The sequence below is a fragment of the Anser anser genome (assembly GCF_964211835.1).
Source record: "Anser anser genome assembly, chromosome: 3".
Lineage (NCBI taxonomy): Eukaryota > Metazoa > Chordata > Aves > Anseriformes > Anatidae > Anser > Anser anser.
The window spans coordinates 6421429-6448179 of record NC_139722.1 but is presented as its reverse complement, the minus strand read 5'-3'; the positions used below and the strand labels follow the sequence as shown (position 1 = coordinate 6448179).

Genomic DNA, 26751 nt, shown 5'->3' with positions numbered 1-26751 from the left:
GTGAAGATAAACAGAAAGAATGAAACCTAGGAAGAAAAAAGACTGGATATAATTGAGAAGCAATTTTCTGCTTGGGCCAAATTTATCTGTGGGGGGTGTGTGGGTCTTAAAACTAGCAGGGAAGAATAGTTCAAAGTCTTAAAATACAGAAGCCACGGAATATATGTTTTTGGTGAAGTAATATATTTTATCTGTCATGAATAACTGCTTGTACTTGTAGTGAAGAGGCTGAGAGCACTTCAAGGACGGACTGGAACTTCAGTTGTAATCAGAGGAGTGAGATCTGCAGAAAAAGACAAGGAAAGGTATGAATTCAGTGCATGGTGTATATAGTACAGTTCTATCAGCTGTGTCGGGCTGACTTTCAGGCTACTTTGGGGGCCAAGTAAAGAAGCAACAATAATTCATCCAAATAGCTCCAGAGGCTACAGCAGCACCAAGCGAGGCAGCTGGGAGGGGAAACTGGAGTGGCAGAGAGCAGCAGGCGTGCGTGGAGCTCTAGTCCATGCCCTTCTCAAGGGGATCCTGAGACTGGTGACCTGGAGGAGACTGGGGTGATAGGGTAAAGGGCTTGGGCCACAGGTGATGTGAAACAGGGCTGGGAGCTGAGGAGAGAGGGAGAAAGGCCTGCTCTGAATTGGGAGGTATGGGGTAGACCCTCAGTGGTTCTACAGAGACTACCTCCAACTTTCATCAGAGGGCAATGTAACACTGCCCCTGAGCTTTTAGGCCCCCTGGTGTCAAAACAAATGTTGAAAAGCAGAGCCTGCATACTTAGACCGGAGCATCATAGTTTTAATGTCTATAAATTATTCTGAACAAGTTTGTAATTGGAGCCTAAACACAGTCTTCTAACAAAGCTTTCAATTTCTTAACTACAATTTCACCTAGCAGCTGCAAATGCTTTCAGGCACACTGGCACCCCTATCACACAGTGGGCCTGAACAACCCTCAGTGATTTGCTCCTGGTACAAAACACTGTCAGGGAAAATACAATGAGGCCTCGGCTGCTTTTTTGTTGTTGTTGCTAACAGGGACTTGGAAGAGTTGCTGAATGCCCTACATAACCTGCAGGAAGGCTGGACCGTCCTGCATGCTGCTGTATGCTGCTTCTGTAGCCTGCCCTCAGCGTTTTTATTAGGCAGCACATGTTCCTGGTTAAAGATTCACGGAAAGCAGCTTTCCCATTCTGCCAAAGCTCTTGCAGTTTCAAAAGTGTTTCCATTCTCTGCTGGAATGAAAACAAGAACTTTGCACAGGTTTTTTTTTTTCTGAAGAGCCAGGGAGAAATCCTCCTGCCAGAAAAGTTCAAAGCCTGGTTTTCACAGCCTTTGGCCACCTGGAGCGATTCTGGATCATCACAGCGTACTCCCAGCTGTCTTCTCCTATCCAAGACAAGTGCTACAACCAGTGTAACAGGGTCAGATCTGGTTTAATGATTGTTTACTTATACACTGTTCCCACTTTCCAGGCACTGACATTTTCTGAAGGAAACTCACATCAGAAGAGTGATGTCAGTGATGGATCCCTTTGTATCCAGTGGAGATCAACGGATCAGGAGAGTAGTTAATCACAACTGTCTTGGGATGGGTTAACTGCTCTCCAGAAGTACCCGTTACTCTCAAATGACCCACCAGAGAGTCCAGAAAGTTCATTTTAGACACCTAGAGTGAGGCAGGATGAACACAGCCGTCTGAGGTGTGGCTGTGTCACAGAGGATGGGCATGCACCGTCTCTTTGGCCTTCTCAGGGGGGTACCTGCCCACCAGGCTGCTGCCTGCACCAGAGGCTTCCCACCTCCTTTGGCAGAGCAGAGCAGTTACACACATTTGTGGCAAAAAATAGATCCTTGGGAGAAAAGCTTTGGATCAAAAACTCCTTCTGCTAATTTTTCATGGTCCAAAAAGAACCACTTCATTTTCAAACCACAATTTTCTTAAGTAGAAAGTGATATGGGAGTGGTTGCAAATAGCAACACCATTAAGAAGGCTGATCTTCAAGACATGGAAGTATAATCTGACCTGAAAATCTAATCTTCTGGGATAAGAGAATCAAAATTATCCAAAGGGGTTTGTACTGGGTATTCAAAAATCCAGGCACCTCAAATCACTAGGCATTTAAAAGTCATGATCCTAAAATAGATGGTTCCAGAGGTTCACCTATCACCCTCATCTTTTATGCTTTCCTTATAAACAGAAGAGTATTTACTTACTATGTTCCAGCTGCGATTCTAATAATATGATACTGTACCTTCAAAATCAGCAAAAATGAAAAGATCGTCATTTTTGAGGAATTTTTTCCAGTGCAGCTCCCTGTGTGTCAGGAACGTATTCCAGCCAACACCTGGGCTCATGTAACAGTTGCAGGCAGAAGAGAAACTTCCCGTGATAGATGGCTTGTCCCACTGCAGGGTGTCATTTCTGCCTGTTATGCAAAAATATACAAGTAATTAAAAACCGATCTCCAGTAAAAGCAGTAGTGTCACATGCAGGACAAATCTATCTCAGTCTCTCAGCTTTCAACACTTTCCTCCAGCTTGACAAAACCGCTGCATTTGCATGTTTCTCCCTGAAGCGCTCTGACTTACCGTACACTAGCTGCTTTGGGTCTGTAGTAAAGCTAAGGCTGAGGGACATCCTGTGGATTACATCAGGGTCTTGATCCAGAACAGACAAGATGACCTGTCTGTGGCCGGCCGGCCATTCCAGAAGGCCGTCGTTCTGACTGCTGCAGAGATGGAAAGTGATCCCCATGTAGTTCACGTAGGGCGATGAATTTCTCCCGTGAGGATACAGCTGCAAAGCAAAGGCATAGCCTTCCGAACTGTAAAACACGGGGCTCGCGATGTAATCGCCTTTAGACGTCCTGTTAAAAAGGGATGTGAAGTTCCTGATGTGCCAGATGTTGGTGGGGCAGTTTGTCTCCGTCAGGCTGGTGTCGTCGATGGCAATCCCGCCTGCAGACGTGGCTGGATCTCCTCTGATGCCCTGAAACCCGTAGCGGAATTTGGTTTGGACACTGAAGGGAATGTTGGCCAATTTCCAGTGATGTTCTCCATCGGCTGGAGGGGAAAATAAAAATATGTGAGAAAGGAAAGTCCAGGACATGGCCCCAAATCAAACTGTGTCTTCCTCAAGCTCCCTGTGATCTGTTTGGATGGTGAGTGATGCCCGGCACCCACGCTAATGCAGGAATTGTCTTAAGGACTCTGCCTCTGGGCCACATTTTGTTCTCACGGGCACTAAATCTGGAGTTACTCAATTGAAGCAAATAAAGGTTGGATTTACACTGGGCACTTTCATACGATAAACCATGCCAGTGTTGTCCTGCCTCAATGTTTGCCAGCACTTCAGATATGAAAAAACACTTTCACTTACCTGTAATAGTGTGCAGCTTTTCCATCCTCCTAACGCTCCCAGTTCCATCGTCTTTCTTAACCCAGATTACTAGTTTATCTTGTGGACTTCCGTTTAACCTGTAGAAAAACTGAAGGCATTTCTCTTTCCTCCTAGGATAAAGGATGCGAGATTCCAGAAGAGCTGCCTGACCAGCATGTCCCGGTTTTGTATCGAAGCGCATGAAATATCCTCTATCTGTTAAGCACAAAAAAGTGTTGTGATGAAACATTTTGGTCCATTCAGTAATGAAATGACTGTTAAATAAACTTTAGCACAGTTTCCAATCGCAAGAGCTAGAAAGTTATTTTCAAAGGAAAAAAAAATCAGTAGAAAAGAATTCTCCCTACATTGCAAATCAGTATTGAAATGAAAATGCATTGAAATATGACTTGCAAACTAGTTCGGTTGATTAGGTAGGGTGCACGTTTGGTTCTGTTCTTTAGAAATCAAGTACTAACCATACACACACCAGTCCTGTCAACGTGCAAATGTAAGTGAATGCACTCGGCCAGGGATTTTTTGGAAGACAAACTAGGAATGCATTGGAAGGGTCCTGTCAGGACAAGGGCTTCAGTCTGAGGGTTTCCTGGAAACCGTGCCTGGTTAGCCCTCTATTGACAGATCAGACTCCCCCATAAAAGCATCTAAAGCCTTATCTGCTTTCTTCTGTGGGTAAAGAACTGGTAATATTTATTTCCTTTCTTTCATATTTCGCCTGCAGTTCTATCTGTGGGCCAGAGTGGTACCTTGTCCAACTCATTGATCCGTCTGGTTACAAAGCTTGGCCGCCTCTGGATCAGTCCTAATCTATAAATTCCAATTTTAATCAGCTTCTTGAAGGTGCCTGAGCAACGCTGGCCACCAGCTTCACCTAACAGCCTCAACACATCCCCTTCCTACAGGGGATGCATTTTCCAGCTGCATCTCTCTGGGCATTTCCAAGTACACTGGGGCTGCATCTGTGGGTTTGCAGTTTTCTGTCCAGGAGCCGAGCGATGCAAGCAGCAGGGACCACATGGAGAAGGCTCTGGAATTGCTGCCTGATGCTGCTGTGAGCTCCAGTGCTGATCCCAGCTGCATGACCGCGCCTGGATCTGCTCCCACCAGCACTGCTGGCCTTCTGCACCCAGTTCCCCTACAAATTCCCAAGCAAGCTCCCCATTTCCCACCAGCTGTGACCCGTTTATTCTTGGGAAACTTGTGAGGCAGACTGCTTAGGTTCTAAACCTTCTTTCTTTTTCCCTCCCCCTGCTCGGAGCCGAGCAGTTAGCTGTCTGTCAGCAGCCACAAGTGGCAGGAAGCCGCTGTCAGCTCCTCTGCCACATGCACCATCACACAGCCAGAGCCCGCACGCTGTCAGCAAACCGCAAGCAGCAGCCCAGCGAGCAACAGCCAGCCAGGCTTGTTTCTCTCGAAAGAAGAAATTTCTCTTTCCTTGCCAGCAAGCCAGCCTCCGATTCATTTTGCATGGTGGGTCTTCCAAGTGCTGGTTTTTGCATTCTGCCTTACACCGGCTGCACATCTGCCCTCTTGCCCAGGCTGATACAAACCCACACGTGAGCAGAGAGCAGCCACATCCCCTCGCCCAGCCTGCTACCTGCCTGCTCTCCCTCTCACTGAGCAAATTTCCTACAGCCACAGAATCTACAGGCTGTAGCCAAACACAGCATTTGGCAACAAACATGATCCGTGACCTCCCAGAGCCATCTTTGGCTGTCTCCTCCCTTGGAACAAGTCCCACAGAAATGACTTTCACTTCTATTCGGTATTTTTTTTTCCTCTCTTGCACCACGAGGGACTTTTGTGAGCAACCACAACTTGCATTTTGGGAAGAAGATGTGCCTAACTGACCGCTTGTACCCAGACAGGCTGGGCTCATGCCTGTGACTTTCAAAAGAAGCTTTTTTGCTAGAGGATTTGGGGACTGTCTATGCGACACACCCCTGCAGTGTCTAATTTTTCCCCCGCTGCCTTTGAAAACAACAGAACCCTGCACAATTCCTGTATCCTGACAGCAAGCAAAACACTGCAGAGCTCAATACACTTGTATTTGTTCAATATATGTTTAAATGGGTGCATCAGAGCCAAAGCCCTGATCAAAAGGACCCTGTACAACACCGTCCTTGGAAGAGGGTTAATCACTGCCGGGTTGTTTCTCAGGTAATTCTTCAGCCTCCCTGCGTGGTGCAGCTTGAACAGGCTGGGAGCGAGCAGCAGCTCCACCTTCCTGATGTGGCTGTGCATCACGCAGCACGCCTCCCTCGAAGAATTCTCCTGGGGGTGTTTTTTCCTGCTCCGCGACACACTGCTGAAACTCAGCTCCCTGTTCTGATGGCCCCGGACTGGTTTCAATATTGGAATTTGTTTATAAACAGGATCTGTGTTTTGTGATATTTGCCTGTGCATAGACTTCTGCAAAGATGCCTGAAGTGAACTCCTGTTCAAAGGGGAAGTGTTTCTTAGCTTCAGTTAAAAAATAAAAACCAACTCAAAATACGGTAATATATGCATAAAAGGAGGAGAGTCTCATCTGACTTAATTGGGTGGAGTTTCACCAAAGTCAGCTGTGGGAAATGGGTGGAGCTCCCTGAATTTCAATGGAACTGCTACCAACTTGCAGCAGCTAAATCTCAAACTCTCATTTCTTCATGATGTTATGATATCGAGAAGAGATTTAAGGAAGGGTTAAAGATTTCATATGAAAATGATTAGTCTTTCCATCTGAAAATTCGAGAGTCATGTTTAGCATCATGAATATATTGATTAACATTAATAGTAGGGTATTTCTAAAGACTTAATTACCTCTGTCCATCTCACATCTTATTTTCACGTCTTACATTTTCACATCTTATAAAAGCACAGTGAATTCTAATGACAGTCTAAAAAATACATCTGTTACCTGCACAGTTTCCCACCAAAGTATGGTCTTCTTCTCCTGATTTGCCCAATGTGTGGTCCCAATCAGCATCATCTTGCCCACTTTGCACCATCCCACAGATATTGATGTATTCAAAGGAGCACTGGTCCAAGAAGGTGAGGCTCGAAGCTGCCAAGAACAGAGTAAAATATGTTTTGTTCATTAATATCAAAAAAGCCTTGCCCTGTTAGCCCCATTCCAGTGTGCTTACGTGCTGCATTTAAATTCATGAAATACGTTCTTAATACAACTGAAAACTACACAGACTTTCACATCTACCACTCTGTTACCACACATAAATTATATTTTCCCCTAAAAGAAGCATCTTATCTCTTTTTCCCAATCTAAGCTGGATATTTCCTTGCATGAACCACCTTGGCCTCTGCATGCCAGTTCTCCCTTTCAGATATTCATCATTTTCTCTAAGCCCGTTGGGACTAGGTTCTGTGGCCCATTTCTCACTTCGGGATGTAAATCAGAAGTAGTTCTGCTGAAGCTAGTGGAAATGTTCAGGTATATGTTAACAGTAAGTCAGTACCGTACAAAATCTGGAATGTTTACTTTCATGCTTTGCCAGTGAAGCTGGAAAAGTGATTATCCCAATTCATGCTCCTGACCCCAGTCGTCTTATCGAACATCACATAGGCAGAAAAAGGAAACTGAAGTACTCTGACTTCAGAAGCCCTAATTTCAGACTCTCATTGCTTGAAGATTTTATCATCAACAACATGAGATCGTCATCCATGAAGGAAACTGTTATTATTTACAGGTAATCTTACGGAAAAGCCTGGGTGAACAACAGCTATTAAAATACTCTTGATTCACTCCAATGGTGTTCTGTAATGACATGGGAATCCAGCCACCACGGAGCTCACTGCTGCATAAGAGCTATAGTTTCTTTTAGCACTGTAAAAGGATCCCAAGAGTGAAGTGTTCTTGCTCCTCTCATGTGACTCCATCCACGTTATCATGAAGCTTGAGAAAGGGTTTTCAGGTATATGTGTGAGAAGATGAACTTACTGCAGTTGTACATGCGATTCAGCTTCAGTAAGTCAATCCTGCTCAAGTCCAACCTCTGCCCAATAATCTCATTAAATTCAGGAATTTTTGTTGTAATGGAAGGGACGTTGCTGTTGATGTTGAAAGAATATGGTCCGTAGTGCATGACTGACTCATAATCATACGGGGTATTGAGATCATCAAGGAAACTATCACTGTGTTTGTCAAAGGCATATGCAAAACCTAGACAAAAACATATGCACATGATTAGGCAAGACCAGAAATAAAACTTACCACATAACACCATTTCAAAATGCTTTACCCATGGCTAAATAATGGTCCAGTTGTCAACAACTAGGCAGTCATTCTCAACCAGAGACATTTTAGCATGGTGAAAAAGGGGCATGCATCTACAGATAATTCTCAAGCGTGTCAGACCTGCATTGTACCTTCAATAATTTCATCCCACCATATCTGAACGTAGTCATCACGATCCGTCCGGGATTGCTCGTGGTAGAATCCCAAGGCATGCAGGACCTCGTGTTCCACTGTGGCTTTATAGTCACACCTCTCTCCTATAGACACCGTCTGGCCTCTCTGAAGATCCCCCACATAAGACCAGCACCTGTAAGGCAAAGACTGAGATATTGCACCCATTTTCATAATACCTTCTATGATTTGTATTTATATTGAATAGAGCTGTTAATCTGCATGGGATTTCTAGACAGTAGTTGTTGTCCCCAGCTTCCTGATTGTCCTACTCAGCGAGCAGGGAGGTCCCCCACCTAATTTCAGACACTCACAGCGCTGGCAGCTGCTGCTGAGTTAGCTTCCCTGGCACCTTTACAGTCCCTGGACGGTTACAGGCATTTGGGATGTAAGCCATCAGACCTATTTTAGACTTCTATTTTAGGCAAGAGGGTTTATGGCTTGGAAGAGTCGCCTCCTCCCCACCGAGCGCCAAGGCAGCCCGCGGTGAGCTGCAGAGTGTGGAAGGTGCTGGGTTCAACGTTTGGTCGGGTACCCCCCCAGTTCAGCCCCTAAAAGCAAGGAGCACGTCCCGTGCTGATGCTAAGACACTGGTGACATCCCCTGCCCCTAACAAACACCAGGAGGAAGTTGATTGTTTTCCCTGAAAGAATGCCGAGAAAGGGGTTCAATTCAGTAGCCAGGATATGAATGGAAATAAATTATTATAAAATGTTATATTCATATATAATATAGATATTATATATTTATAATACATATAATTAATATACATACTTTATGTATTATTTAATATATACGTTTATATATTATTTATAATATATAGTATTATATGGTGTATATTATATAATAATCATAATATATACTATACATATAAAATAATATTACAATATAGTATATTACTACATATTATTATATATATATTTATATTTATATTATATATATATAATAAAATATTATATTAAGAGAACATCAAATGCAGATAACACCTTTGCCTGGTTAGTCTGTCTGCATTGGCTCCAGCATAACACAAATAAGCTCTGGGCCTGAAATGTGGCTCAGGTATTTATGCCCTGTGTAATAGCCAGAATGAAAGCAAAGTCTCCTCATCAGAAGAAAATCAGATCCAACAAGGTGGTACAAGCCAGGCTGTTAGTACAAAATTACCCATCCAGCTTCTCAAATTTCAGGTAAGTCTGCTCCCCTTCGTAGGGCTTGAAGTCAATGCAGGACTTCAGCCTGAACATGTCAAACGCCTGCAGGACAACACCTTTAGCATTCAGATCTGAAAGATACAGCAGAGGATAGCAGTAGCAGTTGTACTTATTTTATAAAAGAATAAGTAGCTGTAATTCTAAATATGAACAAGCATACATTAGAAATCTAAACATGTATAAAAATGTCTACTTGGATCAGAGCTTTTGTCAGATCCCATAGGGAAAGATAATAATTTTATTATCTTTGTTAGAGAAACTGATCGAGCTGGAAAACAAACAAAAAAAAAAAAAAAAAAAAAAAAGCAGGCTTTTGGACATCTGAGGCATTGCTTGGGTTTTTCTAGGTACTTTTAGTGCACATCATTGTATTATCTGAGCTGTCGAGTATTGTAAACTTCGAATTTGGGGCTGGTAAACGCAGGAGAGATCCATAGGATTTTAATACTGTTTTACTATTTGTTTTATACCTGAACTGCTCAAACTTTTAAATAATACCTAAAATTAGATGAAAACAAGAAGGGAGAATGCTCTGAATATTTTCGTTTATAAAATATCTGCATTTCCCTGGACTGGGACTGGAGCTGAGACTGCTACAAAGAGATAAGGCATGAAGGGTGCAGTAGATCAACACACATGTTCTTGAGATTAGGATTTCCTGACTCCGTTATCTGGAGACCCCAGCCAGATACACTGATATTAGTTAAATGAGCTGCTCAATTAGCATCAGGCTCATTACTGGGACTGTCACATTGACAACAAGATGTGCTGGAGCAGAGTTGCATCACTCAGTCTGGCCAGGAGTAACATAGCATTAACAGGGCATAACTCAATAGCAAATGAAACAAAAGCAGCCCAGAGAGCTGTACAAAACCAGAGTACATATAATGGAAGCCATACAACACTACTACAATAAAAAGATTTATTACCCAGGCTGTCAGCCAGGATGTAGGGGATGGGAAATTTCCATCTGTAGGAGTTGTTTCTTAGAGCGTTCCTCTCCAGCTGTGGATGATATTAACATACTGGTGTTAACATTTTAGCCCAGCTCACGCTCTTAGTGGTGTTAGTTTAGATGAGCAACACTTACCGGTAAGATAATATCACCCTCAAAAAGCTGCCTTCCTGTTTCTGAAAGGAGATAAACAACCATTTAGGTCAGAGCAACACATCAAGAACTGCAGTACAGTGGGTTTTTTTCAAAGACCACACAATTTATCATGAGGCTGCCTCAACAACAAACCCATCTCTCCGTAAACAGCAACCGCCCAGAAACGGGCAACAAATAGCCACCAACACCCTACAGCATGCCAGCCCGCCACCTGCAACAAAGGAGGATTTGGGGTTGAATGAAGATCTCCATAACCATTTCATAATACCTGAGAGGAGACTTTTTTTTCCTAGACTTGTATCCTGAACCCACCATGGGCTTCAGAGCATTGTGGATATTTAGGTAAAATGGGATTTGTCCAGAAGTTAGGCATCTAATAGCCTGATGACTTGGCTAACCTAGACTGATCATCTGGGATGCTCATAAGATCAAAAGAGAAAGGCAAGGATTCTGGAGAGGGAAGGGGTTCATCCCTATTTTTCAGACCCCTGAGCCTGAACTAAGCTCAGATTCAAGCAATTCAACCTAAATGCCTACCCTATGTATGTGCTATATGTCTCGGATACACCTGCAGCCACCCAGTTGCCTAACCATAGGTGTCTGGTGCCATTTAAGACACACCAGGGTATCCAAGATATCCACATAGGCTGGTAGATACGGAGTCTGGGAGGCTTCTTCCCCTTCTACAGGTGCCACAGGAGATGGATTTGAGCTGGCAACAGACACCTCTGATTTAAGCAGCTGATCCTCATCTACCATGCTTTGAAAGCACAGCACTTGAGACTCTTATTTCATACTTTCAGTTTTTTAAGGTGCCAAATTCCCTGTCCAAATTTGAGTCCAAGCCCCAGCCACTGTATGGTCCCACTAATGTAAAATTATTTAATGCCCTTGTATAGGCACAATCCCAGCACAGACAGTTCATCTATAACCTATTTCTATAACCTTTTGTTATAGAAATATCTTATTCTCCTCACATATATACAAAGAGAAGAAAAATAATAATCTAGCACCATGTGCCCTGTTCTGTCAGCAAAATCAGAGGAAACCTATGCCAGAGCATAAAGCAGATAAGAGTCCATGTCAGGAAATGAAAACTCTCTCAAGGCAACACTGCTGAAGCCCTGTGGCACGGCTGAAGGTACTTAAGATTCGTATCTTGGCCACTGGTGATGTGAAACCCAGCAGCTCACTTAAGATGAATGCACATCAACAAAACAGAAGTCGAATTAGAGCCACTGCCAAGGTTTCTCTGGTGGTGGTATGGCAGAAGAGTGCAGGGGTTGATGCAGGTTTGGTCCAGCACAGAGGTTGCTGAGCCTTGCCCAAGAGCCGTTGAGTATGTTTCCAAATTTAAGAGTAAGGTATTGGGCTTCCTACAAAATCAGCCTTATGGAAATTTCCTGGCCTTTCCATCTTCCCTTTCCAATAGGAACCTTTACGGACCTTTCTGTCCTCTGCCCCATGCCCTGCTCCTGCCTTGCCGTCTTCTCCAACTGTTACCAGACTCCACAAGGGAGGTCTCCTCCCTTCCCCCTAGAAACAGCTAGGGGTCATCCCACACATTTTTAATCATCCTGCAGTACTTACATCTTGGGGACTTTGCTCACATAGGAGGGATCTTTCAGACCCCTGACATCTGCCAGACTTGTAGTCGCCCACAGGCTAGCTCAGATCTCTGTAATAATTCAGCACTCCGCTTACTTACTGTCCTGACTTACCTGAGTTTATTTCTGGGATGTCCTTTCTAAGCTGCCCTCCATCAACAGCATACACTGGCAAAAAATAAATAAATAAATAAATAAAAATTAGTCACTAAACAACATGAATTGGTGTAATTCCCCACGTGATGACTGATAATCTTCCCCTAATATAAAAACACAGTGTCCTTACCTCTGTCATCAACAGAGTTTTGGATCTGAAACACAGAAAGCACGGTTTCAAAATCACAGACAAATGCAGTGAAATCTCACCCTGATCACGAGCCAGAAAATGGAGGAGAAGATGGGAATACCTACCGTAAAGGCAAAGGAGCAGGTAGCCAGTGCTGTGAAACAGCATATCCTCCAGGGATCCATTTCGGAAGACTATCTGGTGCTACCAGCCCGTGTAGATATAGCGTCCTGTGGGGGATTAACCTTCAGAAGAACTGATAAGCCATCAGAAAAGTTGAACTTTGAAAGGAAGAGCAGATTTTAATCTTATATATAGCCATAAGCAAAAACTGATAAGCAATCTGCCTCCCCATAATAATTAGTCTTGGCACATTAACCCTTGTGGCATTCAGGAGATATCGAACTCTTTAGTATTTCTGTGACTTCTTCAGAGGCAATCTCACTTTTTTTCTGCTTTAGAAACCACCCTGGCCCCATCCTGACATGAGGCCAATGAAGCTGCTGAGAACGGAAGCAACACCCTCTTCAAGACAAGAGGCTTAGGGTTCGCAGTTTGAATGAATAATTCACTTTAACAAAAAGATTTAGTTGGTGGGTTTTGTTTTTTGTTTTTATTTATTTCTGGAAACATCTTGATGCAAACACATAAACACTTAGCTTTTATATATGCGATTTTGGGGGTAAAACATCATCTTTAATTAAAAAATTGTGTTATTTTTGTAATCAACAGAACATCGGCCATAAGGTTCAAACAAAGCATGCTAGTTTGGGTTTCTTCAGGAGACCTCAAAGGGTTAGTCCCTCAGGACAGGGGTGCAATGAGGGGTCCTGGCGTGGTCCCACAGACGTGCCTATGAAGCCACGTGCTCCCAGTGCTTTGCGTGGGAATCCCCCCCAGGGCTTTCCCTGTGGACACAAGTCTCGCAGGCCAGGGTGAAGCAGGCCAGGGTATGGATTTACTTGTGCAAGAACATTTCAACAGGTTAATACTGTAGCTAGGTGAAAAAAATGCAAATAGGAACATGTGATAGTGACACTCCGTGAGCGGTGTTTGCATTTGTATCCCCCAGAAGACAGGTGCCTCACTCTGAAAAGAGGAGATGTTGGTGGTTTATTCCTTGTAGCTATTTGTTGAGATTAACTTTTTTCTACTTACATCACGACATCAGCCACGATCTGGTTGGTTACTGTGGTCTCGGTGGGGAAGACTCTTTACACACCCAAAGTCTATAGGAAGTCTGTGCTCTACAGAGCTTTCCGCAACGTGCTTGTTAGAAAACAAAAAGCAAAACAAAGCAAACCAAAACAAAACAGGTTTTCAGGACCTAAAGTCATTTGGAAGCTTGAGAGAAGTTCAGGGTGGAGGGAGCACAGCATGGTCCCGTCCCCTAAATTCCTCACATTGCTAGCAGAGACTGTATTTGGCATGTGGGTTCTGAACCCTGGCACAAGGACTCATGCTTATGTTTGCCCCTTTCCTTCATATGCTTCAGTTTAAGCCTTTAAAAGAAATTACTGCTTATCCTGAACTGCCTTCCCCCTACCACGTGTCTGTTCACTTATGATTAAAGCGTTACCACTGGGAAAATGAAGATGGATTTCGGTGCCCTCGGAGAGTAAAACTGCGGAACTGCACCTACATTGTTTGTGTCACCAAACACAGCTCCTCTGGGCTGAAATTCAAATATTGCAGACCGGCACCGATGCCAGGTAAGGGAATACCTGCCACATTTACATTCCTGCACCTGCGCTGCTCTGAATAGGAGCAGCACCAAGGTCCGCCCCCGCCAGCAGCTCTATAAAACTTCTGTTCCCATACGTGACGCTCAGGGAACAGCATCTGCCATCCTGTGCTGAGCATCGGCACAGCAGCCTGCGTGTCCACCACCCGTCGTGCAGGATGGAAGCTTCCCACTCTCAGCAGCAATTTAATGCCACCTCATACGATATCGCCGTTATGGTCATCATCACACTTCAGACCTTTTCTGGCATGTGGATCAATGCTTTCATTGTGGCCGTGTCTTGTTTTACCTGGGTTAAAAAGAAAAGCTTTAACTCCAATGAGAAGATCTTGCTGTTTCTGGGATGTTCCAGGTTTTGGTTTTTGTGTGTGACATGGACATATATCATTACTTCAATGATATTTTACTGGCAAATTTATATCAGCGGGGTAACCCGAATATTTGCACCTCTTCTGTGCTTTTCAAATTCTTCCAGCTTGTTGGTTTCTACCTGCCTGTACGTTTTTTATTGTGTAAAAATCGCGAATTTCAGACACACCTTCTTCATCTACCTGAAAGTAAAAATTGACAGGATTGTGCCGTGGCTGCTGGTGGGTTCAATGGTTTTGTCCCTGGTCATGTGTAGCCCTGTCTTTGACATTACCAATGAAGTGAGCTGTTGCAACCTCAGTTCCACCTCCCTAGAATATTTCAGGAAACTGAATGAGAAAACGAACAAACAATATTCCTCTCTTTTTTATGTCTGCGGCTTTGGGTTTTCCATAGCATTCATGATAGTCATCTTCTCTGCCCTTCTCCTCCTCTCTTCTCTCTGGAGACACAAACGCAATATGCAGACGAGCTCAGCAAAGAATCTCAGCATGGTTGCCCACATCAAAGCCATGAAATCTCTTCTGTCCTTCTTCTTCATCTACGGCATCAACTTCACATGTTTGATCGTGACAATGATTTATACTAGTCGGGAGAGAAATCCTGTGGCGTTTTTCTTTTTAGTACTCCAGTATGCTTTTCCGACTTTTCATTCCCTTATTCTGATTTTCAGCAGCCCCAAACTGGAAAAGATAGCGCTGAGGATTCTGCCCTGTGTGAAGTGCAAGCTTTGCATAAGGTAGGAAGTGTAATAAGAGACGAAGCCCATGAAAAATTCTGACATTTTCTTCTTAAAAACAAGTCACTCAGTCTTTAATGCAGTTCTCCAGCCAGTGCAGGTGATGTAGATGTGCCCTCTTCTCTATCTAAATTAAGAACACTTCATTACAATTCTTTGAATTAAATCAATAAGAGTTAAATAATTATTATCATTTGATTTAAATAATTCTTCAAGTTAAATTACTGTCAATAAAATAATTTAGATCTGGTCTGTGGGCTAGCTGTGAAAGGGGGATAACAGTATAAGAGTACTGTGTACCTAAAAATGCTTCCATATTTGCTGACTGAAACTACTTATGCTATATGTTTAGCTAACATATATCTATTTTGTTTTACAAATCATTTCTGCTGTGGCTGTGCACTTTGTCATATTATCGGTGGTACTACTGTAATGCACTGTGTGTGAATATGTGAATATGAATCTACTTATCAGAGCTGCGAGGGAAAAACAGCGGCAGTGAGAGGTGAGGAGCGATGAGAGAGGAGCAGCCCTGGGACCCCAGGTCAGTGCAGCAGGAGGGCAGGAGGTGCTCCAGGCACGGGGCAGAAATTCCCCTGCAGCCTGTAAAGGACCACATCCGAGCAGATCTCCACGCTGCAGCCCCTGGAGGGCTGTGAGGAGGAAGAAGTGGCAGAGACGATCTGTTATGGGCCGAGCACACCCCCCAGGCACCATCCCCTGTGCCACTCGGAGGGGAGGGGGCTGAAGAGTTGGGACTGAAGGAGTGAAGTTAAGCCTGGGAAAAAGGACGATGTGGGGGAAGATGTTTTAGTTTTGTCTGTTTCTCACTATCCTGTTCTATTTTTAATAAATTAAATTAATTTTCCCAAGGTCAAAGTTGTTTTTTTTTTTTTTTGTCCTTGATGGCAGTTGGTAAGTGATCTCCCTGCTATTATCTCCATCCATGAGCTTTTCCATCTCATTTTCTTCCCCCAGCCTGTTCAGAAGTGGGAGTGGGAGAGGAGCTGAACGGGGTCTGCCAGCCAGTGAAGGCCAACCCACCACAGCAGATTAGCTGAACATGAAATAGGTCCAGCACAAGCAGAACGTTTTTCATGCTGTTACACCTCAGGTGTTATACCTCAGGTGTAACATCATCCCAGCTGGACACGGATTCACCCTAATAAAAAGCAATCAAGCTTTCTCTCCGCTGTAATTTCTAGGACAACCTTTAATGTATTCCTACTAGCAGAAAGCTTCTTGGACCTTTTCCCCAGATAAAGGAGATGCGCTCATCCTGTAGGAGAGCAGTGTGAAGGGCTCACTGATTTCTACGTGCTCTCTATTAGAAATCAGCCCAGAAGAATAGCTCTCCTCAGAGAACACGAGTGGCCTCAAGACACTAATTTGAAAACCTGAAATGAAGGACAAAAAAATTGGTTTGTAAGCTCTTTATTTTAAGGGTTGCCTCTTCCATGGGCAAAGAACATTCCCTTCCCTCTTCCTCTCCATCCCCACAACAATGAAAGGGGAAGAGATTAATAAGAAAGATTTTTGTTTGTTTTTGTTTTTTTTTTACCAACCATTACCTTTCACTCTTTTCTGGCTTTTCCCGCACTAGTAAGGCAAAAAAATTACATTCATGTTGTTCTGCTAAAAAGAAAGAAAGGGCCTGAGTCGTCTGATCAAAACTAGCCAGTCAGAGCACATTGCCTTTAGCTGTTTGCCTTTAGCTGCAATTGCACTTCTCAGACCAGATGCCAAACCCCACTGAGTCCAGTTCCACAACAGGAGAAACTGCAACACCCACATCCCCCAGGAGAGGTGGATCTTAAATGCCATCTGGACACATCTCCCCACCTAAAGGCCTTTAAAGGACAGGCATCACCGTACTTCCCTTCTTTTCCTGATGTTGCTCACAAAGTTGATCCTTCAACATGAAGTCCCTTCACAAAAAGACCACAGATTGTCCTTACTCCCTACAACCCATGTCACAACACCCCGCAAAAGCTTGCATACCACAAGGCTCCGCAGGCAAAAATAACATCTTTCACACAGAGAAAAATGCAGCTCCAGCAAAACCACGCTGAAGATACCTTTTTCCATCTCTGAAAGTCCCATAAGGGGAGGGAAAGCAGACACATAGGTGTCAGAGGTCGGTATGAATGGCTGCCCAGTGCTGGCATGAAAAACTGCCTTGGATCAAATTCCAAATATTTTTTTGCAGTCGAGAAGTGAAATAGTTAAAAAATGCTTTTCCCATTTTTTGATAAGGGTAAGGGATGAAAGAGGGATAGCTCAGGAGTGGTTCCATGGATTCCTGTGAACATAGATATAAAAATGGCTGGGGGCACTGCTAAAAATAAGGCAGTGCTCTAACTGTCTTGGCAGTCACAAATGTCTGAAACCAGTAACGAGGGAGCATGTATTCCCTTCTGCCGGACTAAGAATGGTAGATATAGGCTGTTAGACTCGTGTCCAGTGAAAGGTCAACATCAGAGTCCCCTGCAACCAGAAGAAGCAACTATGTCCCACTGCCAAAGAAAAGAGAGAGGCACCACCAGAGGCTACAAGCCCCTAAAGACCCCCCGTCTGACTCAGGACCAGAAGCAAACAAGCAAAGGGCATGGACATCACTACTGTGAGCAGAAGTACAGCGTCAGGTGATTTCCTCAGTCAAATAGGAACAAAAAGATTTCCCTCCCAGGCAATATGGGTAGCTGCTGTCATTTCTATAAGTATATATCCATTTCAGTGAATTACAGTATTAGTATACTTAAATACCTTCTGCAGTTTTCTGATATATGAGGTCTGATATATATAGACACGCAGATGGACAGAAGCACGCCTACCTACTCCCTAAGAACGACAAAATTTACAGTACATCATAAAGATGCATTCTTGTGGCCAACCGCTTCTGTTGTTCATCCATATTTCACCCTGCAGAAGCATCTGAGGTCTGCCAGGGTCTTTGCTCTGCAGTGCAAGTTCTCGTTGGCACCAAGTAGGCAGGGCACACTACTGCTTCCCCATTTTCTTTCCATTCTTCTTTTGAGCAGCGGTTGTGTAGTTCTGCCGAGCACACGATGAGTTTCTCTCAAACTCTTCTTTCTTGAGTTCCCAGTCTTCATCTCTCTGGTCCAAGGGGATTCCTTTCGTTGCAGCTGTCCTGCGATAGTTTCTGCTCTCTACCTCTGCTCTGCGGAAGAAAGCAAGAGTTTATCTGTTTCCCCAGAGGCACCACCAGCCTCACTGAGGGCCTCAGCTGGGCCCTGTGTGCCATTGGGGCCGGCTGGACCCATCTATGTCCTCATGGGACAGCCCCGGCCTCCCCTCACAGAGCCCCTGCAGCCCCGCCACCATCACCCACACACTGACACCTCACCCAGGTGTAAGAACAGAGTAGTTCTGGTGGCAGGGGCCTACACCAAGTCCGGCTGCCTGACCACTTCAGGGCTGCCCAAAAGTTGAAGCCTACTACCGAGGGCATTGTCCAAATGCCTGTTGAGCGCTGACAGCCATGGGGCATCAACCACCTCTCTAGGAAGCCCGTTCCAGTCTTTGACCACCCTCAAAATAAAGAAATTTTTCCTGATGCCCATCCAGGGGGCATAGGACAGCACCTCCCTCTCCATTCCCCTCCTCAGGAGGCTGCAGAGAGCACTGAGGCCGCCTCTCAGCCTCCTCTGCTCCAGACTGGACAACCCACGTGTCCTCATCCTCTCCTCATAAGACATGCCTTCCAGCCCTTTTACCAGCTCTATTGCCCTCCTCTGGATGCATTCAAGGACCTTAACATCCTTTTTATCGTGTGAAGCCCAGAACTGCACGCAATAGTCAAGGTGAGGCCACAGCGAACACTAAATATAGCTGTAAGGCCTGTCTCGGAGCAGGCAAACCATTTTGTCTCCCTGCAGAGTTCTGGTTTTGTAACTGCTTATGGAGCCCTGACAAAAATATCACCAAATATCTGCAAAAAAAATGTTTTCCTGCCATACAGCAGCACCCTCACATCTGTGCAGGGGTGTCCCAGCTGAGAGCACAGAGCAAAGCCGGCAGCTCTGCACAGAGATGCGCTGCACAGCATGGGTTTAGTACATAGGTTTGTGCATATATATATGTATATATGTATAAATATGTGCCCTGGACTCATCTAGAGGGAGCCTCTGATGCAGTTTGGACTCTTGGCTCTTTGGGGGCAGGATGGCAGCAGGCGTGGGCCACAGGTCTCAGTGCTGCCCTGGCGCTGCTCCCAGCAGCTCCGAAAGCATCCAAGGTAAAGCTGTGGTGCACAAAAAAATTAATAAACCTGATGCAAATTACATGTTTGTTATTCAGAGGCAGCTCTGCATTTGAAGGCTGGTTTCAGTGCTTTGCATGTCCATGCAAACCTCAGCGAGTGGTGCAGATACTCTCTAGCAGAATATTCCTAATATTTATGTGTTAATAATATTAACGTGTTGATACATGTAATATTGACATGTGGATGCAAACAGCCCTCAGCACGGAGCATTCATTCTGGCCACATGAAGAAGCGTGTGTTCATGCGGCCAGCAGCACCACGGGCAGGCACACAGCGTGCAAGGTGCATGGTGGTGGTGGCAGGGAAGGATGAAAAGGGATTTAGGAAGGATTTGGATGCTCCTCTCACTGTTTAGATATGCACTCCAGCCCTGCATTTCGCACAGCCCCTCAGGCTGTTATTTTAAAAATCTCCTTTACTTTCTTGGTACCTTTTTGCATGACAGGCAAATATTCAAGGCTGACAGTGATGCTGTGTAACAAAATACTCCTCACATTTACATCCCAATGCAGCCAACAGGGTGACCAGAGGACAGATCTACTCTGTGCTGCACAGCATTAGCTGAAAACTTTATTTTGTGTTTGCAGCCAGACCAGTACTGCCCAGCTCCTGCCAGAGCCTTAGCAATGCCTGGAGATGGACATAACCACTGGGATCTTCTGCACAACTGCAGAAGCAGAAGGTAATTGTGATTGCACTACAAATACCAGTAATTCATGCTAGTTAACTCTATCTGCCGATGTGAGGAGGTGAAACTGTTGCATGAGGGTGAACACTTCCACAACAGCTGTAAATTATAGAGTTTGGACTTATAAAAATGGCTCCCAAACTCCGGTGACAAAGTTTTGGCTGCTCTGGCTGCCCGCAGGCTGCGTTGTTGCTGTGCGGTGCCCGTACATTACAAACTGTCCAAGGCACGGGCATTCAAAGAGTCTTTCTGGTTTGTAAGTTGTCACAGCCCTTAATCCTGCACCTCTCTGAGGTCTCCATGGTGGGAGATTTGCAGCCCTGCTTGGTCTGGTTGCCTGAGTCCCCCAAGGGACAGACACTGGGTCCATCTCGCTTCGCTGCACCGTCACCTCCTCCGTGTCACGACCACAGCCTGTCACCCCGGTCACCAAACCTTTTGCAGCTTTGCTGTAGCTCAGCACCATGAGCACTCACACCCTTTCCTCCCGCTAGCCACGCTCCTGGCTGAGCTGTGCACGGCCACAGGGCGAGTCAGACCAGCACGTGGCTCTGAAAGAAAACTATTCACTTTTTCCACCCCAAATGAGTCATTCACCTCAGAAAACCATCCACCAGCTACATGAGTCGCCTTAGGCTGTCGCCTCTCCGCTCATCTGGTGCCTCAGATTGGATGTCAATCATCCCATCAACCTTCCTGTCAATCATCCCATCAATCATCCTGTCAATCATCCCGTCAATCACCCTGTCAATCCTTCTTCCAGCTGCCTCCACCGCCCATCCCAGCCATGCAGACGCCTCTGCCTGCCGTGGGCATTGCCCATCGGTGTGATCCAGGCAACCCCCCCTTTGCTGTCACCTCACCACCGTGGCTCTGGGGCACAGCCAAGTGTGGAGCAAATTCTACACCCTTGGCAGAACTCGATAAACAGGAGTTCGTGGTGAGGTTAGTGTAAACACGACAGCAGCTGAATTGGGAGTCAATTGCTATAAACGATTCATTGAGGGGAACAAGTCTGCAGGCCTTTCACTCTCTAGGGAAGAAAGTATTTACCTGTTCGGATACAGAAACTACACAAGCAAAGACCCAAGAATAGTATAAAGAGAAAATCCTCATTAAGATGAAAGCATTAGGATGGATGTGGGATGGGCAGGTAACATGCAAAGGCTGCATCCGCTTCCACAATAACCAGAGCTTAGAAACATGAACGCGTGGCTCTCCTAGAAAGTTGTTTGCGTGATAGTTTTGCAAAATCAGAGAAAATCTCAGGGGAGGAAAAAGCCTTTGGGTGCTCTCGGCCTTGGCACTCTCAGGGAAACAAATGGTATTTCTTGCCCAGGGGCCCCTGCTGGGCATGTTGTGGAGTCCTGTAAAGGGCTCTGAAATCGAGCTCATCAGAAAAACAAAACCAAAGCAAACAAATAGACTTGTTCCATTAGCTGAAGTTACATATGCCAAGACTGAGGCTTGAGATCTATTTCAGTACAGATTCACACAGATGGAAATAATTTTGAGCCAGATCAGTGGGGATATGTCAGCTGAAAAACACAACTGGTTGTTTTGAACTATTAAAAGCTTAATACTAATTGTATATGATGCCACAATGATAACTATAAGGGTTAAGACGATCAGACTTTTCCAAAATTAGAAAGTAACACATCCAGCCACCCTACTAACAGATCAAATGGTATAATTTTCAATAGTTACGTAAAAAGAAAAAAGTGTGTCAGTTTTTACCACAAATCTTGTATATACACTATCATTACTTGGTAAAGGGCTGTTCTTACACAATTTAACCTCTGCAGTCAGCGTTCACCACTCTAAGAGGTTAATACTCGTGGCATTGTTAGTTCTTCCTTCTGTATTTGCTTTGTATATGCGTTCAGAGAATCACAGAATCATTAGGGTTGGAAAAGCCCTCCAAGATCATCTGGTCCAACCATCCCCCTACCACCAATGTCACCCACTGAACCATGTCCCTAAGCACCACGTCCAACCTTTCCTTGAACACCCCCAGGGACGGTGACTCCACCACCTCCCTGGGCAACCCGTCCCAGTGCCTGACTGCTCTTTCTGAGAAGAAATGTCTCCTCACTTCCAACCTAATTCTCAACAGCTTTGACAGGTTTAGGCAGAAAGATGAATAATGCACTCATATTCATTCCGGCCCTATATATGGCACTCGGGATCATCGTCGTCTACCATGCTGGGAACAGCTACCACTACTCACGTTTCTAAGAACCTGGCACACTCCTTGTGTCCATAGATTTCTGCGAGCCTCCTGGGAGTGTCGCCGAAGAGATCCGTCGCGTCCATGGCCGCGTGCAGGGAGTGAAGCGTGCGAAGCACGCCCAGCCTGCCCGACTCAGCCGCAAAGTGAGCCGGGGTCCAGCCCGTGTCGCTCCTCAGGCAGGGCCGGGCGCCATGAGCCACGAGGAGCTTAACCATCTCCGATTGCCCTGGCATGGAGAGAAAAACGGGGAGAAAAACTCCAAAATGAGGCTTTATCCCTTCAGGCTGCAGGAGACAGTCACCACCCACTTGGTCATGAATCCTTCCAGTCATGTTTTACCCGTGGCCTGGCCATTTTATTTATCGAATAAATGATATTCATTGGAAAATGCTGATTTTTTTTTTCCCCAAAGTAGACTGCTTCCAGAAGTATTTTACAAAACGAACAGCAATAAAATCAGAAAGCTTCCTGCTACTTTTGGAGTAGTACATCTCAAGTGGTAGGCTTGGCGGTGCTAGGTTAATGGTTGGACTCGATGGTCTTAGAAGTCTTTTCCACCCTAGATGATTCTGTAATTGTAAGTAATCCTTGAGTAACTGTCAGTTTACTATTTCATTTTTTCATTTTATTTTTTTTAGCTCAATCCAAAATAAAATTTAACATCAAAAAGTTGTGAACAGCTTTAATAAAACAAAAGTTTGATATGAGATAGAGAAATAACTTGTTTTCATTCAACTTCACATTTTTCTAACTTGTGGAATTGCCTAAAGAAACAAAAATAAAGTTGTTTCTACCCCGCTAAGCATGGCCTTTGCTGAGTGAGGCTGTTCCCCGTTGCATGCAGGCCACGCCAGCATCTCATCATCATTCCACAGTAACCCACCCCTGTGTACATGTGGTTTCCTTGGGGCCACAGATTTCACTGCTTGTTGTATTGGATTTATCAAAAGGCCATCACAGCATTTATAAGTCCTCGTTCCCTGATTTCATGCTTTGGCAGTTTACATTTTAGTCACATTAATGTTTCATATATAACGGTTATGTAAATTTATATATACATGAAACAGCTTTATGAAAATTGCTTGGTTCCCTGTTCTGTTGCCCAAATGAGAAATCTGTCGGGTGTAAAACTTGGTACCAGCTGTAAAGCAGCAAACTGATTTCTGAGCAAAGGCAGGTCTCAGGATCTGAGATCCCAGCGCATAACAAACACTGCAGCACACATTTTATGCTGTGTACAATTATACAGCAACTGTATTGTTGCGTTCACATCTTTCCAAGGCCGCAAAAGGATATTTGACTTTAACAGCTCTGGCCCTGTGTTGGCCATTTGATTAAATGGATGGGAGAACGAGAGGGCAACTGTAATTAGTTTGTTCTATTTCTTTTGATAAATAACTGTTATAAACACAGTGGGTTTCACTTTCTGCTCATTTGTGCATGTGCACGAGACACATCTCTGCACCGTATGAGGCCACCTCCTAGAAAATTATTCTGAGGGACAAGCGGACAGCCTGTATGTACATTTATACACGTGTTGTGGAATTGTACATGTACCAAATTCACAGTTTTCACAAGTGACAGAAAAAAAATTAAAGATCTCTTTGATGGTAATCCCATATATTATCTTGTGGGCACATTTCCCATGTAAAATGATATTGCCTTTCTCTTTTTCCTCATTAAGGACAAAGGGATCAATACAAACTCTGACAATCAGCAGTATTAATTGCTATCGTAGCAAGACAACTACAGTTGTGATGCCTTTCAGGACACGGTTTGCAGAGGTGACAGAGCAGGGGCGCCCTTACCTTTCGCAGCAGCCCAGTGCAGCGGGGTCCTGTCGTTCCAGTCCACGTCCTTGTGATTTGGGTCGCAGCGCCCCTTCCTCAAAAGCTCTTTCACCAGGTCATAGTCCCCCACAGCCACGGCTTCGTGGAGCTCCGTCATGCTGCACGCGTCAGAAAAAACCTGGTAAAGGGCAACGTCATTTAGTGCATGTTTGTTGATGCATCAGCTCCTCCCATTTAAAGCAGTTTTACCAGGTCGGGCAGTGTCTGGATTGAAAAGAGACATGCACTGTGAGAAACCAGGATTTATTCAAAAAAAAAAAAAAAAGAAAGAAAGAAAAGAAAAGAAAAGAAAAGAAAAGAAAAGAAAAGAAAAGAAAAGAAAAGAAAAGAAAAGAAAAGAAAAGAAAAGAAAAGAAAAGAAAAGAAAAGAAAAGAAAAGAAAAGAAAAGAAAAGGGAAATGAGAGAGGAAGAAAAAAGTATTTATTATCAAACCAGTGATCACAGACTGATGGTGACGTTTAGTTTACAGTCGTGGAAATCTGGAGCAAAGTGCAGCCCTTCATGTAAAGGACTCGTAGGCAAAACCACGTTGCCCTTCTCAAGAGTGTTGCTAAAGAGCAGCCAGCTCAGGCCAAACATTGCCATCGACCTGTTGTCACGCACTTACCCTGGAAACTGGCTCCTCCCTCGCCAGCGCTGCAGATTCGTTATTGGCAGCATTTTAGTGTAAGGAAAGAAAAGTCTGGTGAGTATCTTCTGTGCTCTTTTGTGCAAATAGCCTAGCTGTGCCATGTCGCTCAGAACGCTTGTCTCCATAGCTGCGATTTGCACTTTCCAATCCCATAAAACAGATCTGGATCAAGACATGCAAGCAGATCTTCAGCCCCTACAAGGCTATGGGCTTCAATGAAAAGGGGAGTCCTGCTTTGCTGGCAGGGCACTGAAGCAGCTTGCAAAGATCCCTACAGGATCCCATCATCCTGGTGATGCAAATGCTGCCATATTTTCTCCGGTCTGGCCAAATCAACAGGGGCAAAGCTTTTATATTCCCGTACCAACAGCTAGTCTTGAGCCAATTACTCCAGTCCCCTTCAGAAACTTGGAAGAGTTTTAGGCCTTTATCCAGTTTCTGCTTCACTGACATTGACTTCATGGAGCAACGTTCACAGCTTGCGGCTTGGGAGAGTGTAATTTCCATGCTGAGCACGTTATAAAGGACCAACATCGGAGCTCGCAGAGGCTGATGCCAGGGAGGTTCCCAATCCTAGGGGCTGCATCCTGCGAGCCAGAGGTAGATGGGGCTGCTTCCCTGCTCCTGGTTCCCATATACATCCCAAACACAGGCCGGGATGGAGAGACACACCACCTTCTCTATCCAGTTTTCCTGTTAAAAAAGGAAAAAAAGTTAGTAAGTAGTCAAAAGAGAGAGAGAGATAGAAAGAGGGAAAGAAAGAAAAAGAAGGAAAGAAAGAAAGAGAAGGAAGGAAGGAAGGAAGGAAGGAAGGAAGGAAGGAAGGAAGGAAGGAAGGAAGGAAGGAAGGAAGGAAGGAAGGAAGGAAAGAAAGAAAAAGAAAGAAAGAAAGAAAGAGAGAGAGAAAGAAAGAAAGAGAGAGAGAGAGAGAGAGAGAAAGAAAGAAAGAAAGAAAGAAAGAAAGAAAGAAAGAAAGAAAGAAAGAAAGAAAGAAAAAGAAAGAAAGAAAGAGATATGAAGGTCAGAGGAGATGCAAGAGGAGGACCCATACATGACAAGGGGACAAGTGAACACAATAAAAAATATTATGGGTTTTGGTGCTCCTCAGTGGGTTGCAGAAGTAATGTTGGCTCGAACGTATCTGTAACTTCAATCACTCATTCACCTCCTCCTCCTTGCCTCTCACTTGCCTTGAAAAACCTGTTTCATGATTAATCAGAAGTCTTCAGATCAGTCCTCCGACACCTCTCATTGCCATTAAACCTACACTGAAAACGATAGTAAAGTGTGCATCCAGCTCTTCGCTGAAATGAACATTGGACAAAAATACAGATTAAAAAAAAATAATGCATATTTTCACATACCTTTCTTGTTCCTTTCCAAGGAAATGCCAACAAAATTCAACAAAACATAACTGAAACTTCGAGCTCCCTTCTGCTCCGCTAACTTCAGGTCACTCTCACACAAACACACACGAAGGGTGAGGACCTAAACCCAATGAGCCCATCCCACGAGCTCAGCAGCTCTCCAAAGAGACAGTCCGTGGGTTCGGTTTCCTAAGCAATTTAGGCCAGTCTGAATTTTACCTACCCTCCATCTCTCCCTTTTGCTAGCCTTAAGGTTCGTGGGGCTGTTGATCCCTCTGAAAGCTGACCTTTTAATTATCGGTGCTGGGTTTAAGGTTAGGGTTAGTTTAGGTTTAGGGTTAGGGTTAGTTCCCAGCCTGCAGCCGACGCTCATGCACCTGTGCCAAGCTGGCACCATCGAGGGGGGCAAACACCGGGACTATGTAAAGAGGGATGGGGACAGATCTGCTCCATCAGTAGGGACCTGAGCTCAAAATCCGCCTTAAACCACTCCAGCAGCAGCACCCAGAAGTGGGACTCGCTTCCTCAGGGCGTTGCTGTCCCCCTTCTTATGTGATTTTAAGATCAGATTCGGATTTTTGTGCAGAGCCCCTGAGCCAAACGGAGCCGCTCCGACCTTCCCCATCCTCCCTGGGACGTCACGGGGGGTCCGGGTGCTGTGCCCAGCCCTGTTAAAACTCATCCCCGACACGCAGAGGGGACGCCCGGCATCCAAACAGCCGCGGGGTCCTCTTGCCAGCGTGGCATTTTATTTTTTTGGGGAGGGGTGGAGGTGGGATGGCTCATTGCAGGAGACTCGTCGGCAAGGCCTGGGGAAAGGTCTCTC

General features: G+C 44.8%; 3 protein-coding genes across 7 annotated transcripts; 1 reads left to right on the top strand and 2 right to left on the bottom strand.

The window, feature by feature from the left end:
* Positions 1-166: 166 nt before the first annotated feature.
* LOC310896084 (meprin A subunit alpha-like) lies at positions 167-13314 on the bottom strand. Its single transcript, XM_083827954.1, has 14 exons — positions 13177-13314; positions 12144-12263; positions 12019-12043; positions 11847-11900; positions 10105-10145; positions 9944-10019; positions 8968-9085; positions 7764-7939; positions 7336-7557; positions 6298-6444; positions 3378-3593; positions 2588-3061; positions 2251-2424; positions 167-283 (listed from the first exon to the last, which is right to left on the bottom strand). The coding sequence occupies exons 2-14, from the start codon at positions 12201-12203 to the stop codon at positions 240-242; spliced, it is 1827 nt and encodes a 608-aa protein (XP_083684080.1). The 5' UTR covers positions 12204-12263; positions 13177-13314; the 3' UTR covers positions 167-239.
* Positions 13315-13903: 589 nt separating this feature from the next.
* LOC310896087 (taste receptor type 2 member 2-like) lies at positions 13904-16161 on the top strand. The gene has a single exon (XM_083827958.1). The coding sequence runs from the start codon at positions 13921-13923 to the stop codon at positions 14872-14874; it is 954 nt and encodes a 317-aa protein (XP_083684084.1). The 5' UTR covers positions 13904-13920; the 3' UTR covers positions 14875-16161.
* Positions 16162-16290: 129 nt separating this feature from the next.
* Positions 16291-26594, bottom strand: ANKRD66 (ankyrin repeat domain 66). 5 transcript variants are annotated; one of them, XM_083827961.1, is made up of 5 exons: positions 25923-26594; positions 24535-25251; positions 23885-24130; positions 22074-22302; positions 16291-18051 (listed from the first exon to the last, which is right to left on the bottom strand). In XM_083827961.1, the coding sequence occupies exons 3-5, from the start codon at positions 24021-24023 to the stop codon at positions 17871-17873; spliced, it is 549 nt and encodes a 182-aa protein (XP_083684087.1). In that variant the 5' UTR covers positions 24024-24130; positions 24535-25251; positions 25923-26594; the 3' UTR covers positions 16291-17870. The 5 variants fall into 5 exon arrangements, with proteins under 5 accessions (XP_083684087.1, XP_083684089.1, XP_083684086.1 ...); XM_083827963.1 differs by having other exon boundaries at positions 23885-24044; XM_083827960.1 differs by lacking the exons at positions 24535-25251; positions 25923-26594 and adding an exon at positions 24374-24509.
* Positions 26595-26751: the final 157 nt, after the last annotated feature.